Source organism: Electrophorus electricus, chromosome 24, assembly GCF_041902795.1.
Source record: "Electrophorus electricus isolate QZ-2024a chromosome 24, ASM4190279v1, whole genome shotgun sequence".
NCBI lineage: Eukaryota > Metazoa > Chordata > Actinopteri > Gymnotiformes > Gymnotidae > Electrophorus > Electrophorus electricus.
Genome location: NC_137520.1, coordinates 14,627,381 through 14,652,185, shown reverse-complemented (window position 1 = coordinate 14,652,185; position 24,805 = coordinate 14,627,381). Strand labels below are relative to the sequence as shown.

At 40.2% G+C, this 24,805-nt stretch overlaps 2 protein-coding genes across 4 annotated transcripts; one reads left to right on the top strand and one right to left on the bottom strand.

The window, feature by feature from the left end:
• Positions 1–979: 979 nt before the first annotated feature.
• syn2a (synapsin IIa) lies at positions 980–18,086 on the bottom strand. 2 transcript variants are annotated; one of them, XM_081706619.1, is made up of 12 exons: positions 17,422–18,086; positions 7,941–7,998; positions 7,734–7,825; positions 6,667–6,823; positions 6,468–6,557; positions 6,291–6,353; positions 6,040–6,182; positions 5,870–5,944; positions 5,346–5,448; positions 4,998–5,135; positions 4,628–4,694; positions 980–1,656 (listed from the first exon to the last, which is right to left on the bottom strand). In XM_081706619.1, the coding sequence occupies exons 1-12, from the start codon at positions 17,757–17,759 to the stop codon at positions 1,463–1,465; spliced, it is 1,518 nt and encodes a 505-aa protein (XP_081562745.1). In that variant the 5' UTR covers positions 17,760–18,086; the 3' UTR covers positions 980–1,462. The 2 variants fall into 2 exon arrangements, with proteins under 2 accessions (XP_081562745.1, XP_026857607.2); XM_027001806.3 differs by lacking the exon at positions 980–1,656 and having other exon boundaries at positions 2,210–4,694; positions 17,422–18,078.
• An 814-nt stretch (positions 18,087–18,900) lies between these two features.
• vgll4a (vestigial-like family member 4a) lies at positions 18,901–24,214 on the top strand. 2 transcript variants are annotated; one of them, XM_035522588.2, is made up of 5 exons: positions 18,901–19,541; positions 20,199–20,373; positions 20,654–20,873; positions 21,195–21,315; positions 21,752–24,214. In XM_035522588.2, the coding sequence occupies exons 1-5, from the start codon at positions 19,451–19,453 to the stop codon at positions 21,922–21,924; spliced, it is 780 nt and encodes a 259-aa protein (XP_035378481.1). In that variant the 5' UTR covers positions 18,901–19,450; the 3' UTR covers positions 21,925–24,214. The 2 variants fall into 2 exon arrangements, with proteins under 2 accessions (XP_035378481.1, XP_026857588.2); XM_027001787.3 differs by having other exon boundaries at positions 18,902–19,541; positions 21,725–24,214.
• Positions 24,215–24,805: the final 591 nt, after the last annotated feature.

Genomic DNA, 24,805 nt, shown 5'->3' with positions numbered 1-24,805 from the left:
TTGTTTGGCTAGTTAGTCAGTCAGTTTATACTGCCTTTATTCCTATGTTCTTCCTAACAATTTTCCAGGGAAAAGTTTCGAGTCATATGTAGGCCTATTGCTTAAATTGTCTCAGAATGAACCATTTGAAAATATACAGGGGGATGTGAAGATTTAAAATAACAGCCTGCATTTAGAACGGATTTATGGGGGGACCATGTTAGAAAATTTTATATTGAATGTCAAAAAACTCAGTCTTAATTATTAGGTTTTTATTTACTATTTCAGGATATATAATAACTGTCCTGCATATCTGTTTACTCATTCCATATTGGCATATTATAGCTGTATTGTTATTCAGCAAAATTCAATTTAAATTTATAGCTTTTTACACTTACAGATATTTCCCTAATTAATTATTTGTGCCTAAGCAGTTGTATTTTTTTAAAGAGCAGCACTGATAGAGAAGTTGAATCCACTACTTTTGCACTACTCTGAAAGTGAACGTTCAGTTTATATTCATTGGACACACTGCCTTTAAAATGCTTTATTTGTAATCAGTGATAGTTGTTCCTGTTGCTTGGGCCTGCTTACCTGGTCTTGGTATTCCAACACAACATGTGTGCTCATGTCCAAACCCACAAATGTACACACAATGTAATGCAAACAATTCTGATTTTCAGGGTCTGACACTAGACATATTTTTCACAATGTGATTACTTTCAGATCTCAAAAGAATAAAGGATGGAAAAAATAAAGGATGGAATTATATATCCTAAGCAGTTTCCCATTCACTGGAATAGAGATGAATAAGAAGACAACCAAAACTTATAATTTGAGGTTACACAACAATTTCCTACCAGAAGTGTTTATGCTTGTTTTGCTTTCTACCAATTTAATAGACAGCAAATAAGACAATCACTTAATATAACTGCACTTACGATACAATCACTTAATATAACTGCACTTATGATACAATCACTTAATATAACTTCACAAACATTGTTTTTGTTAGTCATTTATTTAAAAAAAGCCTTACATTAATCTGTATTGTTACATGCAACTGTACGACTATGTAGTGAGACTCATGCACTTGCAATTAACATGCAACAATACAGAAAGAAAACATCAACTAGGACATCTCTTGTAGCCTGTATATTATACACAGATGGAATCATAACAGTATGAAATGAACTGTCATTTATGTGCAGAACTCTTTTCTGGTTTTGCAGTCAGTCTGAGAGCAGGCTTGTGAAAGACTCGGATCACTTCAGCTCTGCCCTCGTCCTCACTGGCTGTGGAAGAATGACTTGTCCCTACATTCTGATGCACTGGACAGCACTGAGCTTTACTGGAGAAGGACAGAAGCCAAGTGTATAATCAATGAAAAATATCCAACAGAAAGCAAAAGCAGCTGTACATGAAATGGAAAGTAAAACCTCTCACCTGAGCGCTGGGTGTACCTGCTCCCTGCTTTGTGGCGTCAGGTGAGGCTCCGCCGACACTGAACGTCTGGAACATGAGGTGCGTCGGTCACAGCCTGGGCTGTGTCTCCGACAGCGCACAGGCATGCTGTGGGCAGACCGACGGCTGGCCCCTTGACCCGTGCAATGCTAGATGCCCCAGAAGAAGCCTGATCATTAACTGATATTGATGCCTGGGTTTTCAACCAGCCCCCTAAATTTTGTATGAGAAACACTGTGTTATTAATACACACTGTAATACACATTGCAGTGCTTTTCAGCTGAACACTCAAATCCTCTCATTTTATCCATCCACATTTATATTTGCAGGACACAGGAGACATTTTACATTTACATTAGAGACAGGAAAGCAGGAGTGCAGGGGGTTTAAGTATAAACAAACACTTCTGCATGAGGACATGATGGGTCGGTCAGAGCATCACTTTCACGTCACAAAAGCAGGATGCTGTGAAGGCAGCATGAGGCTGTTAACTTTTAGTCCACGAGTTAACCGACAGACTTGGCAAATCCGGTGGTTTGCATTAGTCTGTGTGTAAATGACCTCATGTTGTCCCCAGTACAAGTATCAAGGTTCCTCCCTCTGCTTCTTTTTGTATAGAGGGGTATATTATGTTTAACTGGGTATATATAATTGTGTTAATCACAGAGACTGTGCAAAAAAGCACAACAGTAGACTAGAAGAGATACAAGTAATCTTCATTTGTCTTTTCATGCAGAACAGAAATAACTGAGTTGATGACACAGTATAAACATATATTGCGATGTAAGCTTTATTGCCTGTGAAATCAAAATTTCACAAACGCATTGACAATGTTTTCAGTGTTTTTCTTTTGTTTGTTTGTTTGTATGTTTTTTGGATTTTGCATTGGCTTTTTCCAGCTCTGTGTTTTAAGGTATTTCTCAAAACCTACGTAACCTGATGTCACTTTATTAGGTAGTAAATCTAAATTTGAGATTAAGATTACGCAGAGCAGCACTACATTTGAATTTAATACTCATTCAGCTAAAAAACGTTCAGACTCACATTCTCATTAAACTCAGTCCAGATCCTGATACTTAAATCACACACTACTACAGCCATGTCTGCATCTGGTAGCTTTGCCTTAAAATAGTAGCACATAGCTTTTTGTACATGTGTTCATTTTCCATAGTACAGTACATATACATTTATATCAAACAATTGAGTTTAGAAGAGAAATAAGCCTGTGACAGAAATGTCTAACAATTTCATTGGAATAGAATCATGCTTCAGTTGAGAGAAGAGTAATTATATATATATATATATATATATATATATATATATATATATATATATATATATATATATTAATATAGACACACACACACACACACACACACACACACACACACACACACACACACACACACACACACACACACACACACACACACACACGGGGACAGTTGTATTAGTATAAACCAAAGACACAAATGTTAATCTTCTTATATGAGCCTTACAGCATCAAAGTTCAAGAAAAGACACACACAGTATTATTCTCAACATCAACATACATTTTGTTATACAGCAAATATTTTCTACCTCACATGCATTGGAATGTGCAAGAGCACAGAAGGGAATCCTGACCTCTGACCAAGGAGAACATATAGAGAACCTCACCTCTGACCAAGGACAAGTCAAAGAGTTTGCTTAGCACTGCAGTCATGTGTGTTATAACCTCTCTGCGACATAAATAGTAACTACATGTACATACTGCACATATTGCACTGATGTAAATAAGGCAAAAAATGGAAAGAATGGCAGTAACACAAACACACCTTCACCAGTGCCACAATCTCCATCCATTAAACGGTCACAGTGACACATGGACTATAACAAGGCAAAGAAAGGAATTAAAATACTGTCCCAGCCAATCTGTCATTGTCTTCTGCTGATATGGCTTAGAGCATAACATGCACTTCACCCTTAATCAGTACATCATTCTTCTTTGCTGTTCACACATGGATATATAACTTTGTTCATATAGGATTAATAATCAGGACATTCAGCTATCAGAAACTCTCTGATGTTGTCGCAATCAAATATACTAGCTTCCATTAATAAAAAATAAATACATTACCAATACCTAAAACTAGAATAAAGGGGAGAAACCTTTGGCTTATATTGATATCTTTTAAAATGTCTGCGGTGACAATTAAATCACAATTTTAAAAAACACTACCTTATCATTTTCCTAAAAACCCCATGTGTATTGTCATATATTGACACCTGACTCAATAGGCGAACTTTTAAAAACATCTCTACCAAACTCATACAAAAATCAATCACTCAGGTTTGGAGTCGTCTTACACATGATAGTATTTCATAATCCGGTGGAAAAAATATGTGACTTTACAATGTAGCTAAAATAAAAAGCCACTAATATTTCTAAATTCTTCAAAAACTGACAGTGCTGTACATAGGTTCTCTGATCACTAAGTTGTAACTACTATTGACGATATTTATTACGCATTCACAATTCCATAAGCACCACTAATGTGTTCGAATTGTTCTATTAAAACATTAACAGTGATGTCACCAAAAAGCATAGCATGTCCACCACACCTTCTGCACAATTATCTGCTTTTGAAGGGCTCATGCAAAAAAGGGAGAAAAACAATGTGTATGTATATCAATACATTTCTATTTATATAATTTCCACCATGATCATACACACTCACACACTCACACACATATATTGCACACACAATGTCAAACTGCTGACCAAATCACAGTTTGAACGCCACTGATAAGCAAACACTGACATGGTGACAGCAGCAGGGATAACAAGAATCAAAGAAACAAAGTACATGATGAGAGAAACAACACTAAACTATGTGGACATAGTCTGCTCATAACAGCACACAATACAGCCCTGAAGAACACAACCGCTATACACAGAAACACAAGCAACCCTCCCAAGCACACAGCTGAAGTACAGATTACACTGCACAGGAAAAAACACAGTTCAGGGTTTCTCTGTGACCACCCTTACAGAAACCTGACTGAGCCTGCCCTTAGCCTGCCTCTAGCGCTCAGCCTGGGAAGAGTGATGTTACTCTGGCTTCTCTCCTACCTCAGTTTCCCTGGACTGGTTTTGAACCTACTGCAACGCCATTACAGTCGAGAATGTACTGCAGACAACCCTGGGGCGGAGGTTTTTGGGGCGGAGTCTTCTTCAGGTCTGTCATGGCTTCCTTCTGACTGTTGTTCTACAAGTAAATACAACAATGCCATAATGTATTAAGTCCCACTGAGATCAAAGAATCTCTTTTACAAGTGAGATGTGGCCAGGATGGCAGCTGCACAGATTTACAACATATATGACATAAAATGTAAAATATACAACGTGATATACAAACAGCTAATTCAACTCAAAGGCCTATCAGGAAACCACTCTAGCAATTACAGGGCACACCCACAATGGTACTGTTACTATTACCAATATATTACTGATTTATTGAATCTGCTCTTAAATGTTATTCTTGTATCTCTCCACAACTGACAAAATGTACCTGCGTTGGCTGGATTGTAGTTGGTCTCTTGGGGTTTTGTGCCATAGCCTGGTTCATGTTGGCAATAACCATGTCAGCGATGAGCTGTCTGTCCTCTGTCTGGTGATCGCCCACTAGTGGCATGGAGGAGCCCACCACCTGTCCAGAGACGAGTCACACTGCTCAGCACAGTCACACCACACTGTGGCAGAGCCCACTGTCATCACACAAAACTATTTTTAATTTATAATAGCATGAAGCATTTTTAAAATAAATTTTTTAATTGCTTTCCTAAGGCACCATCACCACCACCACCACCAACAATTTGCCAAAATAACAAATATAGTTCACCTGCAATTTTAAGCCTACCTCAGTAATATAGTCTTTCCCATCCTTGCCATGAATAGCTTTGACTGCACAAATATCAAGTCCTCCAAACAGCTCACTGCAGGTATCCACCCAAAGCTTATACCTGCCACACAGAGTCTGGGTAAGCAAGTTTATGGCATCCGTTTTGTTACCAGAAAGTGAGAACACACAATATTACATCAAGACTCCTGAATCCAAAATTATTCTTGTCTTTACTCTGCTGGATTTGAATCTACTCATGGTGACCATACTAGAAATCTCTCAATAACAAAGGAAGAAATCTGTGGAGGAGAAATTCTGCTGAAAACTCTTAAAGGAAATACTGAATTATTAGCAGGCTGAATTATAGGTAAGAGAACAGATCACGCTAAGATGAATCATTTTGGGCTCCTCAGTCTGTCAGTCTAGCATAATAGACCAATTTACACTGAGCCAATGAAACCCCTTTCATAAGAGGTTCTATATAAAAAGGGTCCCTGAATGCATTTTCATGTTGATATATTTCCCTTTATTCTTTCCGTTACCTGTCAGTCATTGCCACTTGTTCAAGCATGGCAGTGCCAGTATTGGACTTCCAGTTTCCTGAGATAGAGGTCCTCCTACAACACAGGACCAGTTCACCAGATACAACTCATCTTGCCGTGGGGATATTTTCATAGTCTATATATCTCTAGGCAACAGCAGTAACACTTACATGTACGCTTTGTAATCATTGCCAATTTTCTGAATCCTGATATCATACTTGGAATCGATGAAGGGCTCAGATGTTGAGTAGGTCTGTGTGAGAGCCACCACGCTCGCTATGTCCTGGAACTTTGAGTGATTATCTACCTTCACCTTAACAAGTGGATTTAAACAGCAGTTAGCGCTTGTGCTCTCTGCAGACCCATCATAGTTGAATGGATTTATCTACTTTATAGGAACACTGGCTGATTTTAAGCTTACCTTCCCCACACCAGAATGTGCATGGCCAATTTTCACAACAACAGGGAAGGTTGGCATGGTTACCTAAACAGTGCATAACAACAGAAAAGATATTTATGGTTCTTGATAATAGTTTGATTTGTTTGTTTGGTTTTTGCTTGTAGCTTTCTCCCTTATCTGTGAGCATAAATGTCTTACCATCTCTTTGTGGTTTGGATAGAAAGTTTGTCCAATCAGTGGAAATTTCTCTGCTCCAAGTTTCCTGTGTGTGCTGATCAGTTGAGCAAACTTCAGGTAAAACACATGAAGTAAACACTGAGTTACCCTGAGTTACCCTTTCTTCACTTTGTTCCATATTATTGATATCCTCGCCATGCGACTTTCCTGAAGGACTCACCGCCCATGGTTTGTCACAGAGATTGTAAACAGACTCCAGTGAGTTGATGCTAGGGATGCCTGCATATTGCAGCCCGATGACAAGGTTGCGGAAGTCTGCATTCTCAGTCATGCTGAAGGCATGCTGTCGGATCAGCACAGAGTCCGGCTTAAACGACCTGCGAACACATTCAGACTTTCCGTTTAGAGCCACTCACCTCACCGCACCGCACAAGTGCTGTAAAGCAGATTGTGGGGTGGTTTGGTCTAATGCCTTGTTAAACTCTATAGTAAACACCTTGTCTGTATGTATGATTGTCTTGTTGTGTCTCAGTAGGATTGCGTATTTATAGGTCTGTGAGACAGCAGGAATGTGATAACAGGTGCTGCATCATATCACACAGTTACCCTTCTTACATTCAATTACAACATCAACCCCATAATTTAATAGTAGTTTTAACATAGTCACCTTATTAGATATGCCACCTAAATTTTATTTGAACCATTTATTAGAAAGACTTTGCAGGTCAAGGCAACATGACCTATAGTCTGTTACTGTACTGCTATAACAGCTCCTGTAAGATAATTAACCTAATGAAGAGGCCAGTGAGTGTAAGTAGAAGATAGATGTTTCTAATAGTGGCAACTGTTCAATAGTATGTATAACTCAGGAAGAAGAGTCCTTGTAGTACATAGATTCATTGCTAGATTAAAGAATTCACTTCATGGTTTTAGGAGGGGTAAAGAGGAGCCTTACTGCGTTATCACAGCCTCCTGCTTTCCCAGAATGCTCTGTGTGTTTGCCAGGAGTCTGATCAGACAGTACCACAACTTTCTGCCCATGAACGCACTGCAGCCCTCTTAGTGATGTGCATGAATTAGTGTCTAATGCTTCCAGACACTTGGACAGAGACCATTACAACATAGCAGACAGGCATCTTAAATGACGCGGTTGCAATCCATTATGTAGCAGAAGTGATTGCACAGGCAGATTGTTATCTATCCCAGCACACACCCAGATGCTACAAACAAATCATGTATTAGAGTTCAGCCAAACATACAAATGCTTGTGTAGGTCTGTGTGCTTACCTCACTACCTTGGTTCCATTCCTCAGGACTTGCATAGCCACATTACAGGTCCCGTTGGCATGGGAAACCACACTGAGGTCACGAAACTCCGCCTTCAATGCAGATGAATGAGTAGATTAACAAGGACATACATCATTGTTAACATCAAAACTACAGGCACGTAACCACGGTATATTTTGAGTATGTCTGGTATATTCATACACCTACCTGTTCCACTCTGATATCATAATCTCCCTGTAGCTTCTTGCCTTTAAAAACTTTGGGCCTGTACAACATAGAAACAATGTCAATTAGTGTAACTCAAATATTAATGACTGTAATCTAGTACATCAACACACACTTCATTAGAAACATTTGCTTCTTAGAAACACGTTATAGATGTTGCCTGTTTGTGTTAGCCAGCCTCCGGTTTTATGTAAGTGGTCAGTCTCTGAATACAGCATTTCTGTTGGCTGGATGTTTCAGGATGAGAAATCAATCTTAATCCATCAGTTATGCTGATACATAAAACATGCAAAACCTCCAGCAATTCTGCGGTGTGTGAGAGGTTCATATCAATGCCACTACCATGTCAGCGTAACTGCTGTGTTGAGAACAGCTAACCTGCCATCCTAATAATGACTAACCAGCAGTGATGCTGTTGCCTGAATTGGATGTGATGAATGAAGCTGAGGGTGTCTGGGCATTGAACAGATGGGCTAAAGCCTACAGTTTAGTGTCCAATACTGTGGGTGTGTTCACAATGCTCATTGTCATACATGAGGCTTTAGGGTTCTGCACACAAACATGAGAGTATTTGTAATTATGAGAGTATTTTTAAGCACCAATACAGAATTTAGTTGAAAAACAGGTATTGGGATATTTTCTCAAAGGTAAGGTTAAATGGTAATGATCAGATGACCTTGTGAATGGGTTGATATAAGCAAATGGACACAGTCATATCAAGAACTTCAAACCATATTATAACACCAAATATATTCACTCAATTTAACAGCAAATACGACAGGAGACACATTTGTTTGCTTACGCAGCATATATACCAGCAATGAGCGTATGACAGCAGACTGTCAGAAAGTCGAAAGTGAATTATTCATGTCAACACTGTACCACGGAACCTTGTGGGCAGACGACAGTGACTCATCCCCATCGAGATCAAAGGGGGAGAAAATAAATCAATGCCAGGCTGAAAGTGATGCCTATTTATTAGCTCAAAAGATCCATATGGAAGAAGGGGCACAAACCATCAAGACTGGGTTTGAAATCATTGTGAAATGGGTATCTCACAGCACCAAGAGATATGCCATCTTACATAAATGGGAAGAAAGAGTTGTGTTTATAGTGCATTTTGTTTCTTAAAGCATGAGAATTTTATGTGATTTTTCTTGAGGAACACCAGGCTGGTCTGGGCTGCTTATGCAAACCACTCCTCTCCCTGCATGGCACTGTAGCAATGCTAGGATCCACAATGTTGTTGTAAATGTGCTCAAATGTGCATAACTGCATGCCTCCCGTCCCCATGCTGTTCTGGAGATGATAAAGTGCCAGTAACCAGAGGAAGTTGGAGCATGTGTTGATGGAAAACATGCATGTTACAGGGCTACAACAGCTTCTGCTTTTAGTCAACGGTCATAGAGATGGCAGGCTATGCCTCAGCAGCAGTAGTTAATTTTTAAACATTTCTTTCATTTAAATTAGCAACCAGAGATCAGTCATTGCTGCTGTGGAGATTCACTTCTTATTTACTGCCATGACAGACAAAAAAAAAGGCTGAAAAAATCCAGCACTTTTGGTTGTAGCAGGTATTTCACTGGATTATCAGATACAATTACAAGCACGTAGAAAAATTTAAAAAAGGAAAAGGAAACAGTGTCCTACTGCACTGTACACACAAAAGAGGATCAGCAGTACCAACAGTAATAGCAGTAGCTCTCCCAGCAGCCTCAGCACAAAACCCAAAAAACTGCATCGTACTGAACACAAAATACCTTCGTCTATGATTCTGCAACACAGTGACATCACTGTGCACAAGCACAAATATACAACAAAAATGATATGACGAAAATGACAACCACTGGCGTGTGAAATAGATTTCATAGATATATGATGTTCTTTGCCCCACTCCTAACACGCTGCTCTCTGGATGAATCTCTTCCTGTGAGCTTGTCTCTGCCTCAGTCCTTTCAAGGATGGGCCTGCATTAGTGGATGAATGCAGCTGTCTTGCAATCCAGTGTTAAGGGCAGTGTACGCCCAATAATCTTTGCCCTGATTACTGGGGATTACTTAAGGGATAGCCTGCCACTCAACCATACATCCAAATACCAAGCAAGAAGCTTCAATAGAACATATATTTAATACTGTACAACTTGCTTACATCCCTTTTTATCAAAGAAATAAATAATGATTGATTTTAAATTTTATTATGGATATAACACAAAGGCTTCTTATTTGCAAAAATAATGAATGATAGTAAAATAGAACAAACTCTAACAACAGTCTGCAAGGCTATGCAGTCTCTTTAACCTGCTGGGTCTTCTTCACAAGTTTCACGTTCACTATGCAAATTGGTGGCACTCATTCTGATGAGTCACTGTAGTGATTTAATTAAGAGGCTTTTCCATTGAAGCCATAGCTCCATGAAAGCCATGAAATGTCCCATTTCTAAACCAATATTATCTTTCATACATTAATATACGGAGTAGGCTACTACAGGAATGCTGCTATCAGTGGACTGTAAAGGTGCACAGTGGAAGGGAAATGTCATGTTGCAGAGGTGGTGATGCTTTTCTTACTGTAAGACTGGGAAATCAAACCATCTTTAATAGAATCTACACAGTGATAGTTTTATGAAGTCTGATATAATATAACAGGCTCTGTGTGGATTAAGCCATCTTTCTTCAGAGATGATGCTCATTTTTCCCTAGCCAATCACCTTCACAGAAACAAGGTAAGAATACAAGTTGGGATTCTTGTGCATTTGTTAAATAGTCATTAGTTGAGTTTTTTTCTGACTGACAAGTTAGCAGCCTAGCACAACCAATCGGATATGCTATATAGGCAAAATAATGGGGTCACCCCTCTTAATTAGGTGTTCCGATGTTTCCACCACATTCAGTGGTGACAGGTATATAAAATCAAAACCACAACCATAGTGCTGGAGTAGCAGAAGACATGGACACAGGACGCAAAACTGCTGTCGTCCATATTAATGTTCAGGGGGGAAACACAAACAACAAAATAAACTAAGATACAAAAACTATTCATTATTAAATACTAAGGGACATTCAATGAAAAGCAACAATGATCTAGGCAAAGTGAACAAAAACTAGCATAGGTACACCTAAATGCACACCAAAGAAAAACACAAATAAACAGGGAAATATATATAGACATTGAAAAACAAAGAACACCTGAGGATGAAGGGGGAGGTGTTAAAACAAGACACAGGTGAGCTCAAAGACAAGGAGAAGGAACGTGCCATAATAAAACAAACGCACACAGCAAAAGAAACATATAGAACCAGAGATAGACACAGGTGAACAAGGGCAATAATGTGGTACCATGCCATAGACAAATACTCGCAGAAGAATGGGACACATTGAAGAGTTCAGTGAGTTTAAACATGGCGCAGTCATAGGAGCCCACCTCAGCTACATGTCAGTTTGTGAACTTTCAGCCCTGATAGACCTGCACCAGTCCACTGTAATAGCTATTATTGTGAAATAGAATCATCCAGATTGATCACAGGAAATGGGAGTCAGGAGTGCCATGAAAGATTTCCATGACCAAGCAGCAGCACATCAGCCTACGATCACAATGCACAATGCTAATGTCAGCTGCAGTAGTATAAAGCACACCCACATGGGACTCTGGGGCAGTAAAAATACCCCCATGGGACTCTGGGGCAGTAGAATCGTGTTCTCTCAAGTGATCGATCACACTTTACTATCGGGATGCGATAGCTGAATCTCGCTACCTACCACAATGTATAGTACAAACTGTAAACGTTGATGGAGGATCTGGGGGCTGTTTTGTCAGGTTATGGTTAGGCCTTTTAGTTCCAGTGAAGGGTAATGTTAATACTACAGCATTCAAAGCCATTTTAGATAATTATATGCTTGCTACTTTGTGACAACAGCTTGGTGAAGGCCATTTCCTGTTCAAGCAGAACAGTTTCACTTGGCACAAAACAAGGTCCATAAAGGCATGATTTCTTGAGATGAATTCCAGCAGCCTGCACAAAGCCATGATGTCAACCCCAGTCATTGGTGAGACTGATTGGGCACAAATTGCAACAAACACTCCATAATCTTGTCTAAGGCATTTCCTGAAGAGTGGAAGCTGGTATAGCCGCTAAGGGGGGCCAGCTCCATTTTAATGCCCAGGATTTTGGAGGGGCATATCCAAGAAGCTAATTTAAGTGTGAGAGGTGGTGTTAGGTGCTCACATGCTTTTTTCTGCAGCAAGTTCTACAGATTGCATTAAATTGCATTACACTGAATATAAAATGCAATGAATGTAATGAATCTGTGGATCTGAATGAATCTTCAGACATCAGTCATGATTGCTGTCTTAAAGTTGTGGCCCTGTTTGCCAAGGAGATCCTCAGGCACTCCAAAGTGGCAGAAGATCTCCTTGACTAGCTGCTGCACCATCGCATCTGTGCTCTTGTTTGGGATTGCGCATACCTCTGGCCACTTACTGAAGTAATCCATGGCATATTAGTTCCTGGAGCCGATGGTAGGAAAAGAACCCAGGACATCTCTGGTGATTCTCCCCATAGGTGGACTGGAGCAGAGAAATAGGAGAGGGCATATGATTGCTGCAGCAGTTCCTTTTTAGCCATGCACTGGTTGCAGTAGTGTAGTTCCAAGTCCGTGTGGCAGTCCAGCCAATAGAATCTCCGTCACAGACACTTCAGTGTTTTGCCTATGCTAAAGTGTGTCACGCCAGCTGGCCCATGTACTGTGCTTAGCACCGCCTTCATCAAACTGCTTGGCACTAGCAACTGCCACACGCGGTATAGCAGCTCGAGGTACAGCCGGAGAATGTCCCAGACAGCGTGAAGGGCCCAGATAGCCTGAAGGGTCTTAGCTGTAGGCCCATGTGGCACCATGCCTACCCTAATGGTTCTGCTTGGAGCCATCTGTGCACCTGAGAGAGCGCCACATCCTACTACTGGGTGTGGCAGAGTTCCTCACAGCTCATGGCATTGAGTACGTGTCACCGGGGGCAATGACAGCAGCAGCGTTGAGCCTGCTGCCTCCACGCTCTCTTTGAGGTATACACCGTACTGACATTCTTTAGTGGCACATGGCGGGTGAGACAGGGCATGTGTGTTACCATGTAGCCATCCAACGTGGTGTTGGGTGTAGAAGTAGTACTCTTGCAGAGCCATGACCTGTTTCATGACCTGGCCCTTGGACTCTGAACTGCATGAGCAAGTCTGTGAGGTGTGATCGGGATGAAGGAGGAAGGGGACGCTAACAAGATAAGGGCGGAACGGAGGACATGCCACAGTCCCGCCACTACAGCCAACAGCTCTCTCCTCATCATGCAGTAGTTTTGCTCTGGATTGCTCAAGCAATGACTGTAGTATGCAATGTAGTATGTGATTACAAGTAAAGTACCTTAACCACTGAGCTACCACTGTCCACGATAAACTGACCTCCTTCCCTGGGCACTACCAGCACAGGTGGCTCACACAGCTGAGTGTGGAAAACAGCAAACACATGCCAAGACTCCTCATCCCTCTGGAACACAGCCCACTTTGCCACGAGTTGGTGTAGTGGATGGTTCAAAAATGTGTGGACGAAGTGCTGGTATCACAAAGCCAAACCCAAGATGTTCTGCAGCTCACCAAATTTCCACAGTGTGAGCCACCGTGCACTTAGACCTCCCACCACAACGGGAGCCACGTTCCTGTCATGTCGACTTCCCTGTCAGTGACAGATTTGAATTGGTCAGTGGTCACTTCCCAGTTCTCAGCGCACACCTGTGTCAGTGAGGGCAGTGAGCTCTTTCCTGCACTTTATCTAAAGTCTGCAGCAACAAACAATTTTCTTCGCTGTAGCATTGATGCTGAGGGTCATCTTCTCTGGACTCTGCCCACTCCTTACTGGGTATTCCCGCTCCTATTTTCAATATGGCTCTGATTCACGGCACTGGCTGGCATGGTGCCCCCTCTCCTTCTCCACCAACACACTAGTCGTTCTTCCACCACTCGCTCAGAAGCCTTGCAGCACGTAAACTCTTCCTCACTTATCTCTTCCTCAAGCCCCCATCCTGCCTGCCGTGATGCTGTGATAGCTGCCGAGGGGTTGCTGTGCTGCTCCGGCAGCAGACCCATGAGCGCATGCAGAGCTTTCTCCTGCAGCGCTAAACACAGCTGCACCGCGGTATCAGTCTGCTGTCTGACCATTGTAGCATGGTAGGTGGACATGTGCCGTCTCTCTCGTCCAGCACCAGATGGGCTCTGGTGGTGACCCTCACTGCACCGTTTCCTCTGCCAGCTGCCCCAGCCAGCCTCTCTCTTGTCTGGCTGGACCTTAATAAACTGACAGAAGACTGCAGAGGGACAGACAGCATTATGGAAGTCCTTACCATGCACCTTTCCACTACCCATGACTGATGCCAAAATATAATTTTTGAAACAACAAATACAGAATGCAGAACAGCTTTAACGTAGAAGGAATGATGGAAGCTAAAATATTTATGCATTTTGGGGTCAATTTAATAACTATTTTTCTTTCACCATTTCTGCTTATTGTTTTATACCAAAGGTCTGAAAGCAGCAACCATTCCCAGTGCTGAACCTGAGTCTTCTAAGCAGAGAACATATGCTCTGACCACTAGAGCAAAGAGCTACTTCCCTCATGCAACAGCCAGGGAGTGATGGTCTCCATCACACATTTAAAAGTCACTTTAGAATTTAATATAAAAATCTGTCTACAGTGATAATGACCCATTTTTTAAATAATAATAATAATAAACAGAAAGCCATTTGAACATGACTGTATCCCCTCTGGGTGAGATGTTTCTTGTTAAGGATTGCACATGGTGAGCTCTCAAGGCTGCATTCACATTACCAGGCTCAAGTGATTCAAATCTAGTTTGCCTTAATGTGACACATATATGATCTTTTTCAGGGCTGTGTGGACAAAGAAAGCTGATCTTTTCAAATCACATTTGAGTCACTTTCGTATAAGATCAGGTACACATCCGATTCATTGCCATGCAACAGAAATGAGAAAGGTCAGATCAAAATTCGTGTGGCTTTTGCCTATATGCATGTTGTCACCAACCAGCACCTGTAGTACAGCAAAACATCAAAGGAAAACAACATCAGTGACAACAGCAACAGCTAAAACAGCTAAAACAGCTAAAACTAACCTTCTCGACCTGATCATGACGAACTGTTTGTCATCCTCCAGAACAAAATGTGATGCATTCATGAGCTACTAGTGTGTCCATTTTACCAATTTTAATATCATGAATCACCTCACAAATACAATGTTTTTTGTTGTTGGTGATAGCTGTGCAAAATGTATGAATGTGCGCATGTGACGGACAAAAGCGTTCACATATATGTGTACTGATACAGGCCAGAGGCAATAACAAATTTGAACAGGCAAAATAGATCTGTGTCAAAAATCGTAACTGAACAATGAGGCTTGTTATGTAGACACTGCCTCTGAAGCTGCGCAGTGGCTTGAGGGCTTCAAACTATTTAGTCCGGACAGTGGCTGCACCTGAACCAATGGTACTGAACATACCACTCCAACTATAAACCTCACCCACAGCAGACAAATGTGGGTAATTCAAAACTTGTCACCAGTACAAGCTCAACCTGCATACAGATCACACACAAATCCACTGAATGCTGATTTTAACATCAAATACTGCATACGAATTCTAGAAAATACAGTCACAAAGCTTAATTCAGGCAAACCAGACAGATGAAAATTGTTGAATGGTTCATATCCACATTTTTCTTTTATATGTTTTCCTTGACATCCACTAAGTTTGTGTGGTTTTAAATACAGCCATAATTCATTTTTACATGACCGTTTTTCTACTTCTAAACAGGCTGTTTCTTGTATTGCACCTTTAAGATGGATGCAAGTTAAATGAGCTCTGTTCTGATTGGCTGCGCTGCATTCAAAAATCATTCAGGGCTCGCGCTACATGGCTGTTCTTGTGACATTGGAGTGATTTCGAAATGTGCTGATTTTGCAGCTTAGATTCTATATATGGACTGGGGGAATAAACAGTGTGTTTTGAAACTTTAACAGTATTTACATATTACTTCAAAATTTGTTTCATTTATTTTGATGAAAATTCAGTTTTCATTTGTTCTTTAAAAAAAAGAACAAAGAGGAAAAACAGTACACACAATCAAGCAATGTAAAACTTACCCAGTCATTGCACAAGCTCAGAGCATGGCTCAGGGTGAGAAACAAGACTTTGCAAATTACAATGCTGAAGGAGCATGTGCATGCAAATGAGTCCATTAACTAGGAAGAGGTGTGTACAATAACATGGAAATAACCTGTCAATAGTCAGGAGGCATGGAACAAAACCGCAGTCATCCTTTTACGGTCACTACACTCTTATATCACTGCATGGTCCTATATCAAAGGGGGCAAAATATTGTAATTAATCTATTTAATTGCTAGGGGTGACTCACATGACACAGCGTGCACAGGGCTATAGTTAAACACCTCCTCCAAATATTTCCCTACACAATATCGCTGCCTGTTTTAAGAAGATCTAATAAACATTCCACTTGTTCTAAGTCTCTCTGAGGCATATACTATCTTCTGAAGTGTACATTCATGAGACAAGACAAATATCTCAAAGGCAAAATAAATCTGTCAACCATTACTTCACTCATCTTTATTATTATGCACCTGGGATAAATACAAAGGAATGAACATCTTAATAAAACCTAAGTATATAAGGTGGCAGTAAATGATTTCCCTAGTTTATATTTGGGACTAAATACATGACAGCGTGTCCAATTGGTGAATAAAAAAAATAATTAGAAGAAATGGGTGTATACATATACAAAATGAATTTGAAAAACAGTGTCATTTTTTAAGGAAAACAATGTCAAGCAGCTTACATCAGACTAACCTGCTGAGTATCGTATGAAGTATACATGAATAGTCTGTGGATTTGGGTCTATTTGGTTATCAGTTATGAACTTTGTGCACACTGACTGTAATAATTATACCTGCATTAATGTTAACCTGCATTAATTGTGTTTCAGAGTTACATTATCTGATGAATGATTTCAGCTTTACTTATAATTTGGACATATGAGCACAAACACAAACACACACACACACACACACACACACACACACACACTACAAACACACACACCACAAACACACACACACTACAAACACACTAAAAGAAATGCATCATCCATGCTGTAGGGATGCAGGCTTCCTGGTTTGGCCAATTACTGCACAATATATTTGAACGGACAATTATATCACTCATTAGCTCTAATATGCATTTACCCATTAACCAACATGTTTCAACAGGTTTCAGCAGACCACTGACCAAACTAAAGCAAGATGCAAAACCAAAAACCCAAAAATGTAATATGATGCGATCACAATTCAAAAGGCTGTTTAGTGATCAAAACTGGCAAGATAACATGTTGCAGCACATACCAGTCCTGCTGGGGCTCATCAATGACAAGGAGGATCTTGTACTTCTTAGCCATAGAGATGGTGGTTTGCTCCACCAGCCCTGCCGAGGCTGCGGTCTGCTTCACCACGTTGGTGATGGAGCTGAAGAAGCCTGTCCCTGAGGGCTGGACAGCTGGCTGGGGTTTCCGCTCAGGAGTAGGAGAAATGACGGGCGGAGGGGTGGCCTGCTGACCACCTTCGGCCGTTGAGTTGGGTGGAGGCGGCTGGGATGATTCGGGCTTCTGGAGGTCCGACAAGTAGCCATTGGGCAGGTTGGAGATGAAGGTGCTGTCAGAGAGACGGCGGCGCAGGTAGTTCATGGCTGGAGTCTGAGGGTCAGTGGTCTGCAGTGCTAATCCTAAAGGGAAGGGTCTGGTCTGGGTAACACGTCGCTCAGGCAATGATTTATATGCGCAGAAATCACAAGATTTCAAGCTGCAGCTGTGGAGTGCCCTCAGATCTGATCACCCATTTGAGTGCAACGGGTTCCCTTCCAGCCTCGCTGTGTTTCCTCTCCACTCTCCCAGCCTGCGATGCTGACGTCGCTGACTACCAGCAACCAATCAGAAGCCTCCTCTGCGGCCTGGATGCCTGCAGAAGATGCTCACCCTCTCGCTCTCTCTCCGCTGCTACCCACTCACGAACGTGCTGAACGTGCTGCTTTGCCTGGGTCCCCCTCCCCCAATCTTCTGCCTTACCATCGTCACGTCTTTTTCGTGCTGCTGGGTGTGTGTGTGTGTAAATAATTAAATAAATAAAGCCAGTGGTGGGGGTTTCCAGTGCATGTGTGAAGAAAAAAAATTGAGGTAGCTTCGTATAGATTCATTTCTCTCCGTGGCATGTTTGCTGTGTTTTAAGCAGTCTCGTGGCGTAAAAACATGGTGGATTATGGTGTCTGTTCTTAGTACAAAGCCAAGCAGACTGTTATTTCCCTCTGTTCCTACGCTTATGTCACTAACAACTGATTTAAGAAGTGCTACTTTTAACACAAGCAACCTAGTTAATGCAATTCGTTTTGGTGTGTATCACCGATCGTTACATTTGGTAGGATATCGCCTATTGGTCTGCAACGCACCCCGTGCTTCACACTCATACAGGGTATGCTCAAAATTCAAGCGCGCATCATGTTATGTAGATAACTACATGCATTTTTATTTTTCGTCAGGCGTTTGTGTCCGTGTATTCGGTGTATTCAAATCATGGGCAAACAGCAGTTTGTAAAGGTGGCGGTATTAATTGAAGATGGGCAATCTATGCTGATTTAAATCTCTCAAGCACATTCATTCTATACTTCAGGTACAAAATGGTATATGTCAAAAACTTCAATGAAGTGAGCTTAATTTGCGTTGCGTGGTTACTTACTGCTTATAATAATACACTGAAAATTGTACGTGAACAGTATTTTATGATAATGCGGATCTGATTCAGGATCGCAGGACACGACCGACGAAAGTCCGCCAACGCGCATGCGCCGAAACATTGCCCAACGTATTTTAGTTAGCTATGTGGTATGCTAACGTTTTCATGTTCTTTGGACCATTTCGTCCGACTTTTTGACGTTTAAAAAAGTCAATAAGACTGTGAAAAGTGGGGTTTTTCTTTTTCAAATATAAAATTGTTTGTTCACGCGTGAAGATTGTTGGAGTATAGTTTGGTACAGCTAACTTGCTAGCTAGGTTGACTAACAACTTTTGGACGACTCTTGGTTTGTTATTTAGCAGGCAAGCTAACTCTGCTAGCTGGCGGTGTTAGCAAGGCTTTCTTCTGAAGCAGAGCTCTCTAGTGTTAGGTTGTGCTATTTAGTTATATTGTTTAGTAGCGTTAGCTAGCTAGCTACGTTTTTGCTAAAGCCTGCAACGGACAAAATATCCAATAACTAAACCGCTTATTCTTCACTCCTGCGAATGAAAAGGGCTCGTATTTTGAACTCCAGCGCACCTTTTCGTCATTGCTAAGCTAGCTAGCTACTACTTGGTTGGCTAGCTAGCTTGGCGGCTAGCTCTTAAGCTAAATGCTTCTCCCGAGAATGGACCTTTTGAGCCATCAATTTATGGATAAAATGAACAACAACATCGGAAGACTTCACTACGATGCGTATGATGGTACGTTCATAAAGATAGCTAGCATAGTGTAATCTGTCCAATTAGGTATCTTAACTAAATTGGCTAATTCCCAATCGATAACTTTGTTTTGGTTGGTTTCCACTAATCCTAGTTAGAAAGCTAGCTATCTTAGTTATGTTAAATTAATAGAAACTTATTTAAATCGTATAAAGCTAGTTAACGCTAGCTATCTTAACAAATTTGCTGATATTCATTGTTAGTAAATAATATAGTACGAGTTTAAGGTCGTATTTGTTGACCTCTAGCTTTTCTTTACAACGAAAGCCTTTTCTTATTTTCTTGACTAACCGAGTTGCATAAAGTATAGCTGTAACAGCTAGTTAGCGTGGAGCTAAATTGTTCAAATACGCCTTGCTAGTTAGATAGGTTAGCTAGTTTGTTTGTTGTCGTATAGCTATTATTTTATTTGTAGCAAAAGCACTTTAATGTAAACGTTTAATTTTAAGACAAATTATTGTATTCCAAGTTAACTTGCCTTTAACGTCTACTAGATGTTTTTTTTTAACCTTCGTTTTTCTTCCAACATATTGTGTTCAGTTAGAAGTCTCATGTTTGGTAACGAAACCGTCCTTCATTTGTCTTAAAAATAATGTCAGATAATGGGATGAAACATCTCGATTTTGTGGTGATTTTCAGATGATTCAGGGGACTCGAGGATACATGCATTGTCCTCTTCAGTAGGAAACAGTAGGACGGGGACACCTATTAGCCCAAGTAAAAGAAAGTTTGATGAAGGAGAACAAGTTGGAAACAGCCACGACTATGACAATGAACAAATGACGAAAATGAGTCGTCTGTTTACATCTCACCTGTAAGTTTATGTTGTGCTTAATGAGTTTTATCCATTGTAATCCCTCACAAGACACTACCTGAGAGAACTCAACACATGCTGAAGCAGAGTTTCCCTACTTAACCACTTTGCCTAAAATATAAAATTGGTTATTTAAATATAAATTGCTCACAACAATAATTCCTTTTTAAATCAGCCCCTACCACACTGTGCATTGACATGTAGCATGTACATTGTAGTCATGTATCCAGACTGTTATGTCTGGATGCTTGCATTTGACTTGTTTCATATTTGATTTAAGGGGAAATCCTGCCAATGGAGATAGTAGGCAGGAGACATGGAATCACTGCCACAACCCTTTTGAGCACACTTCCTCTGTGATCAGTGGCCTCCATGGCAACCCCCTGTATGCTCCCTTTCCCATCTTTGCTGTGGAGCAGCCTCTTGCATTGACCAAAAATAACATGGACAGTACCAGGTCCCCCATCCTTCCATCTCTTGGCACTGCAGAACGTCAGCAGGCAAGTGTGGTCTCAGTATTTAAACCCTGAGGGCCTGCTGAACTGGGCTCTGATAAATGAAAGGCATCATAGGGGTGCGCAACATGATGAAATGCTGTAATTACTGCGATAGGTCTTTCTGGGTATTGTTGGTATTTTGAGAATGCTGACCAATTATGTATTTGTGCAACACTGCTGTTTTGCTGGTGCTTTGTGTGTGTGTGCTCCAAGTTGTTAATAGACCTCAGGAAAACTAAAAATCATAATACATTTTGTGTCATAGCACCCGACATCAGCATAGTGACACTCAGCTTGTTTTCTGCTCTTATTGATGTACCTTAGAATCGTCCATCTGTGATTACCTGTGCCCCTGCAAACAACCGCACATGCAACCTTTCACACTGTCACATGTCTCCAAATGGATGCACCTCTGTGCCAGCTAATGCAAAGAGCAAGACTAATGGTAAGTCCTCACACTTCCCCTTCTTTTAAAGGAATATTCTAGAGTTTTTCCAACCAAATCTCTATCTGATACTATAATAACTTTAAAATGTTTTCTGTCCTTTGAAAAGAATGTAAAAAAAAAAACCCTTATAATAGAAGGCTAAGGGCAATAATCTGAGAACTACTACTGCCTTTAGGTTGCCATTGTTTCAATTGAACTGATTTTTGCATTCTGTGCTAAGCACAGAGAAACATATTTAAAAGGTTATGCCTGTAGTAATTGACAGTATTCTACAGATTTGGAAGATGGAAATTATTTCAAAGAACATTCCTAAAACAATGTTCTGAGTGTTTGAGGATCACTAAATAAGATTTTGCTTTGGAAAATATTAAATTTAAGCACTCTCAAATGTCTCTTTACCACCTAGCAAATACTGTGTGTGACCCTGTGATAGAAGAGCATTTTCGGCGTAGCCTGGGAGACATCTACCAGGAGCCTGAGGCAGCTTCTAACTCCGTGTCCATCACGGGCTCCGTGGATGACCACTTTGCTCAGGCTTTGGGTGAGACCTGGCTGCAGATCAAGGCTAAAGGCGGTGGATCCAGAAGTCCTGAGTCCAATTCATAAAGGCTGAGCGATCCCCGAGAAACCAGTCAATCCATGGTTTGGTTTTTCCTGTGTTAAGGTCGTTTCACACCAAGTTTGTGTGAGTGTGAAAACCAATTTAGTTGTGCTTTTTGTATGTTTATTTTCTTGCTAAACTGGCACTATGCCATGCTTGATTTTCATTGTACATGTTATAATAAGCTTTGGATTGTTTAAATGCTTCCTGGCGTTATCTGGCTTTTGCAACAAGACACCTAACAAGTTTGGTGACTTTGGCTTAAAATGGTCAACACTGAGTCAAGCTTTTTAGAAAATCCAGACAGGTTAGTGTCTGTAGTAGAACTACTTACACTTATGGAACAAGAGCTTTGTGTTTTTGAGAAGCCCAATAATTCTGTCCCTATTCACATGATTATAGTGATATCAGGGACAGCCAGCCTGTTAGGTTAATGGATTACTTAAAAAATCTCAAGGCAAGGTTATGACATAGCACAAGACTTTATTTGGCAGTGAGTAACATGCATCTATGCTTGCTTTGTTTCACACTTCTCGACTCATTGCTAAAACACACTGATAGTCACAAGGACTTCATACATGCATCAGAATTGTAGAAAGAACAAAACAACAAAAATGGTAGTCAACCAAATCAGTAAACTCAAGACACAGTGAAGTAGCAGACATGACACTCTTATAAAAGGATTTTTGTGTCACCTCTGCTTCACAACCTCCTTGTCTTCCTCTGACCCAAATACATTCGCAGTGTTTAATGTTAATTGTTTTTACAGTTGCCAAGGAGACGATCGGAGAAAGCTCAAAATCTCTCTTCTGCTATATGTTGGTTATTCAAGCAATTGCTTTAGAGACTAGAATCACCTTTTGGTGGGGGGGGTCACTCACACAGGCCCGTTGCACATGAAGGTGCTCCATGTCCTATAAATAACACGTAGGAAGTCCCAATACTGGACCTTTCTGCTCTATCTGCTGAGCTTTTTAGGGCAGAGCTTTGACAGTGATAACCAGAGAAGGGGGTGAGTTGACAAGCAAAAGTGGTGCAGCCAAGATCTCAAGATGGTAGATTTTCTATGATGATACTTTTGATATGCTGACCTTTAGTGTGCATTGTTAACCCAAACAATTATGTTGGGCAAGTCTAGACTAAAGCCAAACATTTCAACATGTTCAATAGATTGAAAAAAATGTGTAATTGATTAATGACTGTGATGTGTGTTCATATTTTTTAATGCATGGAGTTGGAGAGAAAAAACAACTGCCACAATCTTGATTACTGTTTCAGGCTTTTGTCTTATGGTTGAACCAGACTGTATTGTTAAAGTTGAGGGGGTGGGCAAGTAGTACTTTATGTGAACAGTTTTTAAAAACACACAAAGAAAACAAATGGTAAAAATCTAGTCTGTTTATGGATTTTCAGAGAATGAGGCCATAAACTTTTTATTTTATTATTATTTTTTTTAATTATTATTATTTTTTTATAAATATAAAACCTCTGGTGCTGGTATCTTTCTAGGGGTGGTGGTGGGGCTGACTGGCCACATACTATCCACATAGAGCATTTTAAGTAGGGCTACCAAAGAAATCTTTACCATTTTGAAACTTTATGTGGCATACCTTGGTCCCAAGCATGTAGATATTTGGGGTGTATTTGCATTGCAAGTTACTACTTTATTTATTAGATGGACAGTTTTATATTACATTTCTGAATAATGACAGAATAAGATGATTTCCCTAAACCCTGGGTGACCAGCAATTCACAAGTGTTTCTTCATTAAATTAGTTAATATGCAAAAGATGGAAGAATGGAACTAAAACATGCAGTCTTCATTTTCTGGGTTTATGCTCATGACTAAGGACATATTTAGATGCTCTTACGCAGTCCGGCCTTACAAGTTTTTATTTTTAAAATCACTTTCTTGAGTGCATATTTCAAATAGCTGGTATCTATTACAGACACTATCTTTATACTGTGCATTCTTAGAATCTGTTTATTTTCAGTAACAATTTTAGAAAGTCCTGCTGCTGGAACAGTATACTCATTATATTTTTATAACAAATTTCTTTAGATGTGTTGGCACCTAGCTTTGAAGCACAGCCTCTGGAAAGGCAGTATACATACAGTATACATGGCTTGGAGTTTCTTAACTATTTCGACTGTGATGCAGCTTTTTAAAGTTTTTTTACAGGACTTGGGTAAATTGTTCTCTTGATGCCATTTATCTATTATTTCCTTATACTGCCATAATATGTAAATCCTTGGGATTATTTCTTTTGTAGAATGTCATCATAAATGCTTTCTTCTCGACCAATGCACCTTCTAAATCTCCAAAGAGGAGATGGTCAGAACCTAAACACTGTATGTCCATGTCCCGCATAGCAGCACGGTTCATGCTTGTCATTTGCTCATTTTCACTTTGATATTTGGCACCTGGAGCAAGATTCAGAATTTCCGAATACTTTTATAATTTGAAGACCCCTGCTAGTTAAGATCTTCCTTACCTAGCGTGAGCAATACCAGAACTTGGAGTGTTCTTTTATTGGCCTTTTTTAAAAAAAAATTTTTCTAGGTCTTGACTTCAGGGCTAACTTTAAATTTACATGTTGAAATAATTCACCATGGAGCTTGACACACCAAACCTAAATATAATTCCACTCTCTTTTTTTTCCTGATAATTTCTGACTTGCCTCTTTATTCTCTAGCACATAATTGATTCATTTTTAATATAAACTGACTATCGTTACGCAGTGCGTGATGAATTCATTTTTTTTCTGTTACACACACTTCCCCCCATTTATTTATATATATATATATATATATATATATATATATAATGTATGTGTGTATATATATATATATATATATATATATATATATATATATATATATATA